The 18,782-nt window shown below is 40.0% G+C and overlaps 1 protein-coding gene across 3 annotated transcripts in view; it reads right to left on the reverse strand.

Annotated features, from left to right (window-relative positions):
• Positions 1 to 787: 787 nt before the first annotated feature.
• LOC128754317 (glycine receptor subunit alphaZ1-like) overlaps positions 788 to 18,782 on the reverse strand; it is a 45,053-nt gene continuing 27,058 nt past the window's right edge. The window contains exons 4-10 of one of the 3 annotated variants that reach the window (XM_053856845.1): positions 16,642 to 16,865; positions 13,930 to 14,012; positions 11,542 to 11,679; positions 10,563 to 10,777; positions 7,288 to 7,443; positions 5,498 to 5,626; positions 788 to 4,775 (exon numbers count right to left, since the gene is read on the reverse strand). In XM_053856845.1, the coding sequence (XP_053712820.1) occupies positions 4,446 to 4,775; positions 5,498 to 5,626; positions 7,288 to 7,443; positions 10,563 to 10,777; positions 11,542 to 11,679; positions 13,930 to 14,012; positions 16,642 to 16,865 (1,275 nt within the window). In that variant the 3' untranslated portion in view covers positions 788 to 4,445. The remainder of the gene's footprint in view (positions 4,776 to 5,497; positions 5,627 to 7,287; positions 7,444 to 10,562; positions 10,778 to 11,541; positions 11,680 to 13,929; positions 14,013 to 16,641; positions 16,866 to 18,782) is intronic. The other 2 variants (XM_053856847.1, XM_053856846.1) reach the window with 2 other exon arrangements.

The raw sequence follows: 18,782 nt of genomic DNA on the forward strand, positions 1-18,782 counted from the left end.
CTGTAGCCTTCTAATCTGTAACAGCTAACTTCAGCACCGGGTATGTCGTTGACACGAGCTCCAGCAGTGACATGATGTCACATTAAAAGTGCATGGGGCTTTGCACAGTCCATTAGAAACCCCACTCTCCATGTCCCTGTCCCTTGCATGCCTGCTATTCCAAAAGTTACAATAATTGATAAGGCCCAATAGACAAGTTAAAATAGAGGCTACAGGCTGGTCTACAGGTAAATGATTTGACCCTCAAAAGGTTACTGCATCAAGGCAAAGAAGGCACAACTGCAAGTCTCAACAGTAGTCAGCATCAGAGCTTATGAAATGAGCATTTTTGATAGAACTTCAGGCATGAATGTTCTGCCATCACTATTAAATTATAAATATGTGCCCTTGGCAACAATAGCATTTTCTGTGAACCATCATGTTGAGGTTCACTACTTTACAAAACATGAGTTGAGCTTTGCTAAAAAGTGTAGACCCTGATGATAGTTGTTGTTTTTAGTTCACTTGCTACTTTAGAGACCGCTTGGCGGACTTTTCCTTTTCTATCTAGTTAACTAATGAAGTGCATGAGTGGAAACTCATTCCACTGATGTAATGTACATTCAGAAAAAGAGACAAAATGTAGTTATATGAAAAGAAAAATGCAATTGAAACTGTGACTGTCTGGTTCAGTTGTAAACCGATGACAATAAATAAATCACAAAACAAAATCTGTGGTTTGATTGAAATTTTATTACAACAAAAGTTTTTTTTTTTCTCACTAACTTGTGAGCCAAAAATTGACACATTGTTCAAAAGCACCATAATACTCCCCCCTCCCCTGACACGCATGCACACAGGCACACATTCACAGACTGGCTTATCCACTGCTAAATAGCATGTACATGTATCAGATTTTTACATGGGGGCTGGACCACAAACTGTGCTTCACTGAGCTTGAGTGGACGTTTAAAACTGGAGTGAAGAGTGAGAGAAAGCATATTTCAATCAGAGTTTATGTGACACATGGGGTGCAACTTGGTGAGTTTGGCGAAACACAAGGGTTTAATTATCATTACCTTTCAACGAATAGTGTTTTTATTTGTTTCTCGGTATTGTCACTCCAAATGCTATGAGTTGATTTATATGAAATGTTCAGCAAAAACATTGCAAAAACCTTTATGCAAAAACTTTTAGAACGTTTTAGGCGAGCACATCGATCTTTAAGTATAAGATCGATAACAAACTGCTTAAGTCACATCTAAATGGGCAACGTGCTGGTGATGAAGTTGATCCAGAGAGAAGATTTTCTTTTTTATTAAATGGCTGTGCTTTGAACATCATTGTGAAGGGGTAAGAACTGGCTTGGATGACTGAATACCCAGTGCATTTCATGCTGATTAACATTTGAAAGCAAATTGTTTCAAAGTAGACAACAAAAGCCAGCGGTCACCATTTTGTGTGTTTTCTTTCTTTTTTCAGAATGTGTGCAAAATATATTAAATAACCTTAAAATCTATTAGGTTAATATATTAAACAACCCAATACATACTGACCAAATATTTAACGTCAAAAACAAGTCATTGCATCTTCCTTCTTTCTCCCCTTCTCGTGTCACTTTTTAATATAGTATCATTAATGCCAGACCTCCTCTAATCGGTCTTCATGAGTGAGTCCCAGCCGTTATGTCCGTCAGTTTGAACTAATATTTGTCTTGTTCTTGTTGGTTTATTTGTTCACTTGTAAATCACCTGTGTCATGGTAAAGCAATAGGTAGGGTATATTTAAATCTGAAAATGCTGACGCTCTACTGTTTCAAGCCATGAGAAAATGTTCACTGTTGCAATGTTTGTACAGTTCAGTGGGCCACACCGTCACTGTGTATTTGAGGAAAGAATTACAAGCTGTTTCCTCTCAAACACAATGAAATCAAAATAACACAGCATGGGTCAAATGGCATAAACAATGTCACAGTGGTTTGGTAATTCTAAGGCCAAGTATCCACTGGCTTTTGCTGTTTCTCCCCTGAATTGTCAGGTTACCCATTTCTGTAGGGTGTGTTGTCAATTTACTTTTCCATAAGGCCAAAACAAAACATCTAATGCTACTTGCCTCATTTTAAGGGGTCTATTATGCTGTTCTTTTAAGAGTTATCAATAATGCTAGCAAGTTCCAGGGAACCCTGCTTCCCCGGCGGTCGAGTCCTGTCCTCCTTTGTCTGTGGAAGCTGGTTTGGACCATTATGACAGAGTAGGACGACGGATGGTTCCATGAAAACGAGGTGGGTCTTAATGTGTTCCCACAGCCTACTCCCATGCGCTCCACGTTCCGAACCTCACCAACAACATGACCCTGTTGTCAGCAGCCATGGTCAAGGCGGTCTTTGAGAGGGTGGGCAGTGAGGAGGAGCTCCTGGAGCAGTCCCAGACGATGGAGGCGTTCCAGATGATGACACAGGCCAGACCTGGCTCTCCAAGACCGGCCTCAAGGAACTGGAGAGACGGACCCTTGTGGGAGCACCAACTACAGATCACACCCTGTTTGGTACCAATGTCCCGGAGCAGCTGGAGAAGAAGACATCCGTGCTTATGGCCGGTTACCCTGACTCGGCTCCGTCTGTCGGACTTTCTCCCGGAGTGGAGAGACCTCTTTCTCCATGGATGGACAGAACATTAGCCATGTGTTATGAGCTTCAGTTCCGTGTCCGACCTCTCATGTTCAATGGGGGGCACAGCACGGCCTGCTCAGGACTGCAGGATCAGTGCTTAGAACAAGACATAAATTCTCTGCTAAAAAAGCGGGCAGTTCGAAAAGTCCCGCTGGAGGAGTGAAAGACATGGTTTTACTTAGTGTATAACCTCGTCCCTAAGAGATCAGAAAAGTTGACAACCATCCTGGATTTCTGGAGGTTAAACACTCACATTGCATCATGTCCGTTCAGAATACTGATGGTCAGACAGCTTCTCAAGTGTGTCACGTCAGGAGACTGGATGATGTCAGTGGACCTGACAGATGCATATTTTCATGTTCCCTTCATGCATCACTGACGTTATCTGAGGTTCTGTTCCAGAGGAGGCGCTCTCACAGGTTAGTTGTAATTTTTCTGGTAAATTTTCCGTTCTCCAGGAGATGCTGGCTAAAGGACGGGCAGCTTCTACATTGAATGTATTTGCAGCTGCCATTCCGGTGGGAGACCAGGGTCTGGGCCACTTCTTGGTGAGGAGTCATCCGATCATTAAAAGATTCCTGCTTGGTCTCAGGCGGATCAGGCCTCCTGGAGGGTCTGTGTAATCCCCGTTTGAAAGTTTGGCAGAGTCTTCACTGGAGGATCTGACTCATGAGACAGTGTTTTTTATGACAGTGTTGCTTCTGGCAATGTCTACGGTGAAGCGGGTGAGTGACCTGATGGCTTTGTCAGTCAATCCCAGGTGTACGTCTTTTGGGGGTGATGGTGACTGGGCGACCCTTCACCCAACCCTGCTTTCAGGCCGGAGGTGATCACCTCGGCGCATGTGGTACGCATGTGGTACGCATGTGGTAAAAAGTGCCATCAAATCCTTCATTTCAATCACCCCCCACGGCAGGTGGGACACATTTGGTAAGCAGACGGATTTGGTACCTACACCGGCAATTTACATGAGCTTCATTATACACACACTGTCATCATGTTCAATCTCCACAGCTATTCTCCTCCAAACAACTGTGCAAGCAAGCAAAACTTTGGAAAAATTGAACACAGCCCCCCAAAAATAAATGCTCGACGAAATGACGTTGCTGATGTGCAAGCCTGTGCTGAAAAACAGCAGGTTTGGAAAAAAAAATAATGTGTGAAATATTGGCACAAAAAATAAGCGCTTGATGTGCAAGGACCTGAAGAAATGTGGACCGTTCCCTGCCAGACCTCTAATAATAATGAAGTAGTCAATAATAATAATAATCATAATCATCATAACGCCTTATACCTACTATGACATAAGCTACATGCCTCTCATGATGAAGCACGGTGTGAAGTTATGATTGACATCATGATGTGTGGTACAGTGCAGAGATGCACTGATGATGACTGATGACTCAAATCAATACCTTTACGTATAGTAAACTTAATGTTGTCCTGTCAATTTGACTTCATGAGAGTGGAAATGTGAGGGCGGACTCATTTGTTACAGACCAACAAAAGAAAGTTTAAATAAAGCATGTGCACAAAATTGTACGTAACATGGTTCAAGAGTTTTAAACTCTTAAAAACGGTCACCATGGATTTCGTCCATACCACATACATGCATTGTTTCAGAGAGAATGAAATGACTTCCCTGAAATGACTTCCTGCTCCTAGCTGGCACTACAGATTAATAATCTGACTCGGAACTAGTCTGACTTCTCATGTTTCCTCTCTTTGTATTCTATGCGTTCCTTGTGTGTAAGTGACGACAGGAGTGCAACAGGAGTGTCCTCACATGAAACTGTTTTCAAGGCTTATGAACATCTTCATGTCTAAGTATTTTATAAAGAACCCAGTAGAATATATTGAAGAAGAGGAACGCCAGGGGAAAGCCGGCCCTGGACACAGTGTCAATTTTTTTGGCTCGGTCGATAAACAATTTCCTCATCTCCTCAGTGCTTTTACATCCTCGACTTGCGGGTATTGGTCCTCCAGGGGTGTTCTGGGTCGTGGTGGCCACAGCCCCAACAGCAGTCGGCACTGTATTGTTGACACTGGTCTTGGAGTCTTTGCTATTGTTGGGAGTAGATGTCACAGCCACTGTATAGGTCAGCTTGGTCTCATGCACTTCCCCTTCCTGTTGGAGATATGGAGGAGTGACATCATAGCACACGAGGAAATTCATTCAAATGTAATTGATTTCAACAAAGCATATATTATCAATTCAAATCAAATGTATCAGTTTTGTGTTTCTTGTTGCACCTGAAACCTCATTGCTTAAACTGTGGCCCGTCGAGGACTAGGATGCCCAGGTGGGTCCCTACATGTGTCCCTAATATATCTGAATAATGAAATGTGTACATATGTTTTATATTTAAAAAAAATAAAGCTGCTTTGCTGCTTCGGGCCTGGCTCCTTCCCTCTTAGCCCACACCACTCCATCCTGCCTCCCACAGAAGTTCTCTGATGACTCTGTGATCATCAGTTTTATTATGGATAGAGATGGTTGAGAACTTAATGTATCAACATGAATGAGGATGGGCTGGTGCTGGTCTTTTGTCTGTCTCTTTTTGGGGTCAGATTACGATCTCATTTCATCATTTGTTTACTTTACGCCCATCAAACATCCACTATGTATCCAACATTACACAGTTAACAAGTATAATGCATCAGACATTGGAGGTGTAACATTGCCAAGTATATTGCCTCATTGTCCAAAAATATTTTTTACACACACACACACACACACACAAGGTTTTGTATACACAATCACAAACAAGACACAAAAAAGAGGAAAACATTGAACACCGTCATGCTGGTGATGAGTGCACATGCAGACAATGTAGAATGTTTTGTTACCCTATTGGTGCTGGTGTAGATGTTGCTCATAGATCCATAGAAAGGTTCTGCTGCTCTCAGGTCATTGTCTGTCCTAACACGCTGGAGGTTGTCAGCTAGTTCTTCTGGATCAACTGCACCTCCATTGTTCTGACAGTTGACAGCATGCAACCAAAATCATCAACCAAAAGAAAAACTCACAGCATTCAAGAACTGTTGACCAGTCTGAAGTATTTAGAACAGGGAACATGAACACATGCATTAAAGCTGCCGACAAAGTATCAACTTAAGGGGCAAAAGTTGTTATCCAACACAACAAAGGAAGTGCCTTTCCACTATGCTGGCCATATCTTGTTGTTATTGTACCTCTACCATTATTAAGGCTATGCCACCTGCATTGCTGGACCATTTGTTTAAGAACAAAATAACTAAAAAAACAGACTTAGATATTGCAATGATACTGCCAAGGTTGCATGGTACATCCATTGCTGATCATGTGACCAACGCTGCTTAAAATGAGCAGAGGGTGGGAAATTATTTGATATTAATTATTTATTATATTAATTGGATCATGACAAAGAGTGGATTAATGTGTTGAAGGTTTGAAGGCATCCTTCTCTGCTTATGCTGACGGTGCATGCAGCAAGCATTTTAGTTAGACAGGGACCAGCACCACGGTCACACATCAAACTTCCAATGATAATGTAATAATAATAACTTAAGTGAAGATTGTCGCCTTGGACTCACACAAAGCATGGTATGAAATTGAATGTAAAATTTAAATAAAATGTTAAAATTTCCCCACTGTGGCAGGTCCTCTAATCTAAATGTAAATCCACAAACAACTCACTCCGAACGAACCAGGAGCTAGGATTGAGTTCTATTTTTTGCGGTCAAGTTGTAGTTGAGATGATTCATACAGGAATTCAGTCAAAAAAGTGAAAGTAATTCTGAATTTTCAAAGATAGAGCACTGTTTGAAGATACTGAAAACGTTAAAAAATCAACAACACGTCACAAGCTCTCACCGTGTGGCCGACCACTTTGTGGTTGAGTTGCTGTTGTTCCCAAACTCTTCTATTTTCTCATAATAAAGCTGACAGATTGGAATATTTAGAAGTGATTTGTTGCACAGGTAGCATCCTACGACAGTTCCACACTGGAATTCACTGAGCTCCAGAGAGTGGCAGGTGTTTGATCTAACAAAACTGATTTTGTTATTACGAGTGTCATGTATTAAAGGGGACCACGTATGGAAACCCAGGTTTAAAGGTTATCTACACTGTTACAAAGATGAAACTTCACCTTAACTCATGGTGAGTAACATGCTTTGACTGCACCAAATGATACCCTATGTGATGCACAGTAATGAACAGTCGGTGCACAGAGTTGATCTTTTGATTTTATCTGCTTGTATTTTGTTGTGTTTCTTGTGACTGTAAGCGCTACATAGACGCTACATAGACCCTAATGGTATGGTGCATGCTCAGTGAAAATAGGTTCATATGGTAAAATTGATAAGCATGCTACCATGAATAGAGATACAATATCCCATGAAGTTAATACTGTGGGAGTGACTGGTTGCTGAGCAAATCAATATCAGAGACTATGGTCATGCAATGTGTCCAGCTTCATCCGGTGCACGGATGATCAGACAGAGTGAATGGAGGTTGTGCTTCATCATGCACCACACAAGCGGTAACAGTTGTGATTCCACACATCCGGTTTGTTTTCTTATACATTAAATAGGCAAACCTATCATGGCTGAAAAGTGGAGGAATGCCAGAGAGAGAACACTAGTAACAACTGTACCTTGTGGATGCTCTTGTTCTTGTGATGTCGCTTGAACCGCAGCAGCTCTTTATGTTGCCGTGATACAAAGTTGACGGCCGCATACTCCAACAAGGCAGAGAAAACAAACAGCAGACAGACTGCCATCCAAATATCTATGGCCTTAACATACGAGACCTGCAATGAGACATGAAATTAATACAATGACTATTAAATATCAGGATTCTTTCAGACAAGCCTACATACAGTATGAATGGGTTTTGGTAGCAGAACAGGTTTTTTCAAATTATATATTTTTTTCTTCGACCAGGAATAGTCTGTGCCCACTTTTTCTGATCAAATTCATATCAACAATAACATTTGCTTGACAAAAAAAGAAACAACTATTTTCTTGGAGGAATGAACCTTAAAAACTGCATTGATCTAAGCTATAGAAAGGCACACTGATCATCACCTATTTCAGTATGGCAAATACCTTGTCCATCAGGTCCATTACCATTGAAGCATTTTCTGTATTATGAAATCCAAGATAGGAATAATAAATTCCCAGTTCTCGACTTCGACCTCAAAATGGTTAATCTGTAGAAATTGTTCAAGACAGTTCTATTCTAGTTTAGTGAATGTTTTACTTAAGATTTGTCTTGAGAAGTTACATACATTTCACAACTCAGAAACAGCAGAAAATAAAAAAAAAAACAACAAAAAATAAAATAAAAACTGTCAAATGCAGCATGTGTGAAACCATACAATATAATATCAAGAAAATGAGTATTATTTGATTGCCTTACACTTCAAACATTGTGAATATGATTTTTTTTCCAACTTTACTGAAGCATTGGTGGATTTTATTATGCGGGAGACTAACATGAGTAGCTTTGACAATGAATGACACAGTTGCCTGTGAGCAACAAAAACAAATCTGAGGAAAAGATTGTTGATGGTAGAGGCATATCATCCTGCAGTCATGACAGTGAGGACAAGGCGGTCGCAGCTGCGCCCCACTGATGCATGTGGTGTCTAATCCACCCACACTTTCTCATGAAATAATGACTTATTCAGACACGTGATGTGCCAGAGTGCAAAGCTCTGTTGAACACTTGGAACATGAGAAACCTACAAACCTTCACACACACGCACGGTTACAGTCACGTTTGGAGCTGTATATGGGCAGCATGTGTGAAAAGAAATGCTTGTGCTCATAACTGTTACATAACTAAGTGGTCCATGTCAGACCTTTCTCATGCATATGAGAGATCAGAACAGCACTTCTGCTCATTCTTGCCCGCTATTATGCACATGCATGATGTGACTAATTAACATATGCTCCGACTCTTCTTGAATTCTTTTACACACTAATATCAATCAAATCCAATGTAGAATTCTAATGCTCAGAACCATGAAAATTAGTTTTTTAATATTGATATTTATCTGCTATGGACAGTTTCAATAAAGGCAGTTGGTCTTTCAGGTTCAAACTCCTCATTGCTTGAGGCACTCCATCTCTTTCTCACAGCTGTTTAAAATTGTTGAGAGTCATTCAAGAATTAGATGACATTTTCACTTTAAAATAATGAAAAAATATGGCTTCCCTTCCAAATTAACCTAAAAGGTTAAAAAATATTGGCAAAGCTACTGTTTTTTATTTGGGACCAATGTAGAACCTATGGATGCTTCAAAACACACAGTCAAGGTTGACAAAAAAACAGCTGTTAACCCAGTATGCAACCAGAGAAATACTACAACAATGCCAAGTCCCAATAAATGCCATGAAATGACTGAATTTAAGATCAGTATAGGGCATAAGAAGCAAAACCTTCCATGAAAGAGGCACCGAGAGGCCAAGATAAAGACAACAGAAAAAAGTCAAACAGCTAGCAGAACAGCTTTGGCCACTTGACTGAAGAGATACACACTGAAGATAGAGATATACAGGCCAAAATATAGTTGTTCTCCACTCAACCAGCCAAGTTGCACTCTCAGTGGCAGGGAAATATCAGCATCTAGTTGAACTCACCAAGAGCTGAGATGGAAAAACAGTGGAAGGGCATATAGGCTCGTGGACCTAAGAGCCACCTCAATGGAAGACATACAAGAAACAGTGTCAAAGATGAAGATCTGAACACCACCAGGCCCTGATATGATCCATACATACTAGCACTGCATAAATGCCTGGCCGAACGAGCTGCTAAGGGATAGGACCCAATCACAATGACTAACCAAAGGCAAGGCGGTCCTAATCATGAAGGATCTGGAGAAGGGTCCCTTCCCATCCACCTATAAACTGTGTACAACATCAAACCTCCTGTCAGGTATCATGGCGGATAAGATAAGTAGACAGATGGTTTAATATTTAATACATGAGCGGGCGTAGAAAGGAATAGGCAGTAACACTCGAGGAGCCAAGCACCAGCAACTGGTTGACGGAGCAGTCCACTGAGACTGTAAGAACAGGCAGACCAACCTGGGCAATGCCTGGATCGATTACCAGAAAGCCAACAACCCAATGCCGCATATGTGGATACTGGATTGTGTGGAACTGTACAAGAACAGGACCAAGAGCCGTCATCGACAACTCAGTGGTCCAACAGTCATCTGTATGCTATACATCTGCACACAAGGAAGGAGTGAGGAATTAACTGAGTGATCCACACTATGGATGTCATTCGCATAGTGTGGCAGTATCAAGAAGAGGCAAGATGATCAGAACCTAAGGGGTCCACCTTCCTGGGGGTTAGGATAGGAGAAATCCAGGACGGCTATAAATACCTCGGGACCCCACAGGCTAATGAAAATCACGAGGAGGCCGCAAGGAGGTCAACCAGTCAAATATCTCCAGAAAGGTCATGTGAAGTCAGCTGACTGGCAAGAACAAGATCTCTGGGCTCAAACACACAAGTTACACACTGAAACATAATGATGTCAATAGGCAGATTTAACTGTCTGATGTTGCCCGTCAACTCGCCCAAGATAGCATTGAAAGCTCTGAGATATTTGGAAACATTTTTAGCATGTACACAGTAAAAGCAAAACAAAGCATATGTTATTATTTCTTTTTTTCATCTCTTACTTTATTTAGACAACTCTTTTTACTACAAATAGCTATCAAAAAGAAATTTGTTATACAAGCAATTATACTAATTAAAAAAGAGGGGAAAAAGGAAAAAAAGTAATAGATATATAGTGTTGTGATTAAGTCAAAGCAAACCACACACACCACATAAGTCTCAGGCAAAAAAAACCCCACATGACATCTATGTAGGAAAAGTGTAATATGAAGCGATAAAATGACAACAAACCTTGGGTAAGGAAGTTCTGGAACCAGAACTCTGTGTCGTCATGGTGAGGACTGTGGTGATTCCAAGTGCCACTCTTGCTGGGGCGGCATCCATGTTAATCCAGAATGACACCCAGGAAAGGATCACGATCAGGAGTGAGGGAATGTACATTTGAATCAGGTAGTAGCCCATCTGACGTTCCAGGTGGAATCGCACCTCAATACAGGTAAATTTCCCTGCCGATTACAGAAAAATACAAAGGCACACTCAACCATGACTCAACTTTCAGTTCAGGAGGATTACTCACAGTAAGTATGCGCTATAGAAGATTGTTCATTTTACAAAAACATAATGACTCAGCATGAGAATTAGGCAATGCATTTCGAGACACAGTCACCAATGGGCCACTTGTAATTCAGGGCTTTAGAATCTCAGTTCATTGGTGAAGATTGTATGACAAGCTACAACACTGTCTTTGATCTCCAGGATAACAATGAACTGTATTTCCATTTTGCGTCTCTGAACTTGAGATCAATATGAATTAATATGATAAATCCCTCAACATGTTCACGGATAGAATAGGGGTATTGCAAAAGGGATATAGAGGCCTTGGCAGTTCACCCACCAGATTCATAAACTGGCGATTGGCACATGAATAGCAGCTTCTTTGAAAGGAGCCACAGCCTGACAAGTGTGGATTGGAAATGCAGACTTTTAGAAAGAGCTGTGTGTTTAACTCAACAGCAGACCTCACATCACAACAACCCAGTCAATAAAAGAAAAAAGTCATAACTGTTCTTGCTAAATGGGTCCCTTCCCACAATCATATTATTACTTTCAACAAGATCATCCATAAATCTCAAAGTAAACGTTCACATTATTTTGCTTTTAATCTGAACATGGGAGTGTTACTTCAACCCTTCCACTGAAATGCCCAAATGTTCTTCAGTGTGTGCGCAGTGACAACCACAGCCATTCTACACTTGTCAATTCCAACTACCTGTGTTGTAGTGCTTGGTGCAGTATCTGAGATCCGACTCGTCTTTCAGTATGAATTGTGGCAGTGTTAGCCCTTCAGCCACTTGTACAGGTCCGTTTTCTTGCCACTCAAATATCAGGTCGTTCATGGTGTAGCCAACTGTTTAAAAAAAAAAAAGAAAAAGAACTGGAACATCAAAATATTACAGTTAGCTTGAAAATGAAGTTAAGGAACCTTTTTGAATAAGTTGTTGGTGTTGGCAAAAAGGATTAAAGGGAACCAATGTGGTCGTAATCGAATCTCACATGCAAATAGGGTACTGCAGCTTTGCATCCAAATAGATATTGAAATATCTGTATTTTCAGAATTATGTCTGCTTAAACTGTGCTTTACATTGAAATAGCAAAAAGGCGAGCCATGCCCATGACTGTGGTCTAGTTTCAAGTGATCTAAATCACTGACGCATTTACAGCAGCTTAAATGACCCTGTTTGTTAAACAAACAAAACGGACTCAAGTGTCATCTGGGCAAGGTGACGCTACTGGAGTCTCATGCTATATAATGTGTATGGGAATGTGAAAAAAAGGGAAATAGCATCAGATGTGGTTAAAAAGTGCAGTTGGAAATACATTGCAAATAGTACGGTGATAATGCCCTGCCATCATCATCATCGTTGCTGCTTCAGAGATGAGGAAAAATACCTGTAGTAGAACCGAGAAACATTATGTAATACAATATGGCCAGTGCTGGGTGACATCACAATATACAAATTAAATTAGAGTGTGAATTCACTCCCAAACCGGCCAAAGTGTGAAAGAATGTATCCAAGTATCCGTTACTATTTTTGCCAGAAAAAAGTACTATTTATTTATTTTTATTGTCTTGCAACTTGGCCTTGATACCACATGCAGGACAATTCACTTTTTCTGCAATGTGCATTTGCCACGATGCTGATTTACCTGTATGACGCTGTAGCTCCACTGCAAGAGAAGCGACTCCGATAGGTGAACGGATTTCATTCAAGAACACTCAATAAGTTAGGTTTCCATCTGAAGACATTAGGAGTCACAGAGACTCAGATTTTTTCTGATGATCTGCGCGAACCTGGGGTTACATGATAGTGCTGCTACTTCTTTCCATAACGTTGGTTCTACTATAGTGCGTGGTATTCATTCACTACTTTTCAACCATTTAGCTATTCTCTTACACACAGGATAAATCTAGACGCAATCTATGCCAAGCATAAAAACACAGAGGATGTATTAAAATGCTTTGGAGATTAGAAGGTTTAAGACGGTTTTATACAATGCGACAAAGATCATTGGCTGCTGCTATCCATGGGTGTGCGTGCATGTTTTTACATTTTCTCTGAAGCACGATAGATAAAAACAAAGCATTATGATAATCTCCTAAACATTCACACTATTAGATAATGCTATGTTATTGTGGCCTAGAGGCTGCACTGCGCTACGGAATGAAAATGTTGGACAATAAGTTTAAATTTTAACACTCATTTTCATACAAGTACACACGAATTCAATATGTTCATCAAAGCATAAATACACTCTATATTGGTTATAATACACAATGGTTTTACATGAAGTCATTATTTACTTTCCCTATTATGGCAAACTCAATGTTTATTAGGCAATTTGGAGCAACGGCCAAGACCCAGGAACCCACAGCCATATTGGACCCAAAAAACAAATCTGTCTGGAGCCACCACCGTTTGTATGTAAGCAAATGATTTGACATGATTTTTTGTTTACTCTCTAGCCATGGTGGTCAGTTTCCAGATCTATACGGTCTATACAGATATATACGGTAGTGAATATTCTAAGTCTTTTTACTTCACACTTCAATAGAGCTTTCTATCAGATACCCCACCATTCATAAGGACAATTTCAGTGTACATTAAACTCATGTTTTCTCCTTTGAGCCGAAAACAAAGAATGTGCTGTAACTAGTCTGAGCTAAATACTGCATTTGCTAATATTGTCTTTAGGTCACTTAAGGTACATAGTGAATTTCTGAGCAAAATTAAAATATTTAATCAAAACTTGAAGGCACCATAAAAACACACTTCATTGGTCCTGCGTGAGAATAAAGTGGTTTAAGCATGTGGCATGTAGTGTCACAATCCCTGTGGATTTACAGAGATAACATGTTGTGATATGTATGAGAGGAGTCATCTCAATTATGATAAATAATGGAGTGCATAGGATGCGCAGAACTTCTCAGTCTTGAATGTGTTTAGTGATACATTTGATAATAATCTAAGGTTGTGGCACAGGACACAAGCTGATTAATGTTAAGAAAGATGGTGTTCTGGGTGCTCCAAAAAGCATGTTGATATAATCAGTGTGAATACATGCAAATAATGTCAACTGGTGTATTTCCTGTACTCACAGCTCTCCAACTGCATTATGCAGGTCTGTACATCCATAGGAAAGTTCTTTAGATCCATGGGACATGACAGAGTTAATGTCAGCCTGAAAGAAAGAAGAGGACAGAGAGAAATGTGTCAGAACAGACATGCAACATGACACTAGCAAGGCCAGAAAACTAACTCATACATCATGAAACTATGCATGTGCTTTAATGTTCAGAGATTGCACACATTTTTACAAATAAATCCTCATAGTTCCTGAAGCAAATTCATGAAACCTTTCACTGTTATTGTAGGGCAGGAGTCCAGTACAGAGAATTGACTATCCATAACATTTAAAGATAAGCATAACTGCCTCCAAGTGCAAAACACATTGAGCACCACAAGGAACTCGCACAGGGAGAAAAGAAGTCACCAGACAAATAAATGAAGCAAACTTGTAGATGGAAGATGTGGCTCTACATCAACGGTGTAAGGTAGGCGGCACAAACCAAACAAACCAGGACAGTGAAATAGCTGTGAAGAAATAAAAGGGGCCACACACAGAAGGATTTTGACATTTTGGGCAATTTCTTTTTCTGTCAGTCCCCACACATGAAGATAAAAAGTTTGTGTTAATGGTTATGTGTGTGGTGTGCACCAATAGTCTCATCACAGCACACCACACATGTAGATACTGCCTCTCCACCAATTGAGAATCACACTCTTTTAGCCAGAAATTGCGCGAAAGAAAGGAAACCTTTTGTGAACGTCACTATCTTGTTTTCCGACTTCCCACTAATTGTCAAAAACTAAACTTGGCTATGGCGTCATTCCCAGCCCCGACTTTGCACTTCCGAGCCGAGTCTTAGTGTTCCAGGGGCAGACCTCATCTGTACCAATTTTGTAGCTTTATAGCTTTTGATGACTTTTGCGATCGCACCACCACCTTCAGTTTGCTCAGTTTTCATGCATTACAGTTGCTTTTCAGCTATGTTTTAAACCTAAATGTAGTTTCAGTAGGTTTCTTCATGTAGTTGCTTTAACATTTATGCTGAGCTGCTTCTCTCTTATTGGTCTTTCAAATCATTTCTTTACTTCAGAGTAGGCTGGACAGTTTTGACTCATGCAGTTTAACTTCACATTAATCATGTCTTTCACTTCTGCTTGGAAAGTATTCATCACTTCAACTGATAGTTCTCTATCAAAGTTCAGACAGAACTACATGTTAAAATGCAAGAAGGAATTACTGTGCCTGTTTCACTCTATCAAAAAAAAAAAAATACAAGAAACTAAAAATGTTCTCCTTTAAGAAAGAAACATTTTCCACAAAGTCAGCTTATTCAGTTAAGGACATGCTGTATATTGTTTGTGAGCTTCTCTTTCTACTGATTGAGCAAAGGTAGTTTGCTAGATTAACAAAAAAAACGAACAAATAAAAGCATTGTAGAATTAATTATAATTGTTGACTCATGTGGCTATTTTTTCATTTGGTATAAACGAAATACTTCCATGTTAAATGTATACATTTCTAGAGGGTCTCTCAATAAATATGGATTGTCCCTAAGAAAATAATTAGCAAACCTAGCTAAACCATAATAGCAAGAGAGACAGTAGGTAGAACTTGATGGTGGACAATGTTCCACTGTGACAGCTGTACTCTGAAGTCAGCACGCTTTTACACCTGACCAATTGGCATTGGTCAATTGGTGTGGTATGACAGAGGATTTTGTTGGATGATTTGCAGCTTCTGTGTTTTGGTAAGCATCATGTTTGTCTTATCTTTTATAAAGAACTTGTGTCCACCTAAAAAAACTTTGTCCGGCTTCATTACAAGACTAAGCAGCAGATGACTGAGTTAAATACGATTGGTTTCCAATAAGGGCATTAAATATGAAGGACAAGGGCACTGATACATACAATGGAATCACTGTATCAAATCAACTTTCCTGTGAATATGGAGACAAAGTGTATGTCGAGTCTGGTGGATAGTTTACTTTTATGCGTTTTCAATGAACCACTACTAGTCTTTAGTCATGTAAGTTGTTTTGTTTTTTTTTATTTAATTGTATGCCATATTTCTGTGAAGATACGAAATGGCAGAAGTGTACACTGTCTCATTGGTTTTCTTGTGCACTGCCCATTTTGTCCAAGTAGAGATATGAAGAATGCAACAGAGATAACAACCTAATTCAGCTGCCAAGGCAGTCGCCACTCTCCGGTGACCTGTGGCATTCATACATCATCACACAGTATGTAGTGCCGAGTTAAATACATCAGAAGAATGTTGTTGAATTTCCCCACTGTGGGTCTAATAAAGGGCATCTGATCTGCACAATCGCTATCTGATCACCAAAAAAAAGATAACTAAATTAATAAACAGAGGACCAACTACATGTGTTATTGTTCAGTCACAGGCGACAGTGAACAACTATTTCTTATTTTTTATTTCATTTTTATTCGAAAGTGTAGATTTTGCGGTGGGAGTTTTGAATTGCTTGTACTATACTCAGAATAATGTCCTTCAGTCCAACAAAACCTCCACCTCTCTCAGAGAACACGGATATCAATCATGATCATTTAAAGAACAAGTGGTCAAAGAGTAAAGGATTCAGAGAATGTGCATGTCTCCACCATCTCATTCTCCTTTTGTTCATTCTTATTTAAGTTGAGTTGGCTCATTGAGGTGTGCCCAAGATATGAATTAACAGGACTTCCCTAATGAATTTGAGAAAAAAATAAATACCACTTGCCTAATTGAGTACAAAACATTGCCATTCTTAAATATCCGGAGCAGCTTGTTGTCTGTTGTGACCTCATGAAAGTGGGCTCCCTTTTCATTGGCAAAGAACAAATCTGGTTTCCAAATGGAGTCCAGCATTGAGGGGTCCAAGTCCAGAGAGTCATCTGGGTATTCTGCATAGGACAGCCGAGGATCATTCCATTGCTGTCGAAGGAAGATATTCACACGGTAGTCCTGGAAAAAGAAAGAAAAGAACAGACTGCTTAATGTGGCCTTGGAATCCCTGCACACCAGTAGCTTTAGCCCCTTTAGCTCTACAGCCTCAACGTGAATACACACAACTCCTCCCCCCGTGGTTTATATCTATCTATCTATCTATCTATCTATCTATCAATATATCTATCTATCTATCTATCTATCTATCTATCTATCTATCTATCTATCTATCTATATATATATATATATATATATATATATATATATATATATATATAATTTGACTGATACCATTGAACACACGACACATGAAATTGAACAGCATTATGTACGCAGACTGCCATGTGGTCCTTCGTTCTGAACTCTCAAGTGGTTTCATCAGACATTTGCATGCTCACGCGCACTTCTTTTCTGGCGTATCCAGGTATTGTATTTTCAATCCAGATGAAACAACACCAGCAACACGTAAAAAGTATTTGCCTTTGTTTTTTTTTAGCTCATCAAAGGTTTATAGTGAGGTGTTGAGATGAACACTTAAAACCGAAAGGGAATGAGTGTAGCACAAAGATTCATCCTTAAGCCATATGTTCCTTAAGGATTAAAGCCTTTCACGCTGATCTCCATCTGTCTTTTTATCTGTTCACTCCTCCTTTGATCTGCTAAAGAAGAGAGCCAAATGACATAACCTCCTCACATAACCATCACATCAAAATATGTGTCTACTATGAGAGGGATGCATGATCCGCCATCACATCTGTTGCAGGCAAAGATTAATCTATAATGGATGAGCGGCTGGACATCTTGTTAGAAACTAACTGCTTTGGAGATATGAAAAGCTTTTTAAGGGCACGGATGTAACATCTACTTGCTTTGAGGTGAATTATTCAGTGCCACAGCCAGATGTCTAACACGATTTGTCCAGTGTGTCTGCCAGTAGCACAATAGAACAACAGTTGCACATACAGTATACAAATGTATCAGAGTGCAAAACCCCTGACCATGAACAGTGACATATATCGGGAAATTACCAACAAAATAAATAGACAAATAAGTAAATAAATTGTCTACCTAGTTCTGCTTTAGAAGATATAAGATATTTTTTATTGTCTCTCTCTTGCCTGACAGTGACCTATAGGACAATGAAAAGATATTTTTGGAGTGCAAAACTGTATTCATTAACAGCAGGATGATACCAATGTTACCAGCAATTTGATTAATTCATGCCCATGTGCATTCGCTGTCGTCGTGTGCAGGCAACTGAGGCCACTTTTACACGGCTAAGCCACTGATGCAAGATACTTTACACCGAGAAAACCGTTGTCTCCACTTCATTACCTCAGGCAGAAGTGGATGACATTGTTCAAGCACGTACCCATGGTTTGGACTGACAAGGCCATAGGATTTTAGCTGCTAGTGATGCTAACTTACAATTTAATGTGCGCAGCCACAAACTTGCACAAGTCACTTTCAGTAATGCGCCACTGCGCTTCACCGGGCACTGCAGAACTCTGGTGGACTTGTTTGTTTGTGAGCGACAACCCTTTTACCACTCTCTCGCTTGGTGATGAAGCATAGGTCGGATGGGTTGTGAGCGTCCAGACTGCAGCCGCATCGGATATATATCTAGTTTAGATCCACATACAAAAGAGGCCTGGGTCGAATTTGAAAAAAAAAAAAGGACTTGTAATGTTCACGTTGACATGAAAAAAATCAGAAATACTGTCACATGTGGGTAAAAAAAGGCGCGAGTCCCAATGCTGGTATCGGTATCGCAACACCTCTAGTTGTAAATGTCCATGTGTTCATTATGATTTAAAAGCAAGATTATGTTGCTGACCCAAGAAATAAAGCAAGAAATAAATAAAGAAAGAAACTCTGCCTGTTCTAGATATTATGCCTAAGTAAGTCATTATGGGCCAACTACAGAACAGCTGC

This window comes from Synchiropus splendidus, chromosome 2, assembly GCF_027744825.2.
Source record: "Synchiropus splendidus isolate RoL2022-P1 chromosome 2, RoL_Sspl_1.0, whole genome shotgun sequence".
NCBI classification, from domain to species: Eukaryota; Metazoa; Chordata; class Actinopteri; order Syngnathiformes; family Callionymidae; genus Synchiropus; species Synchiropus splendidus.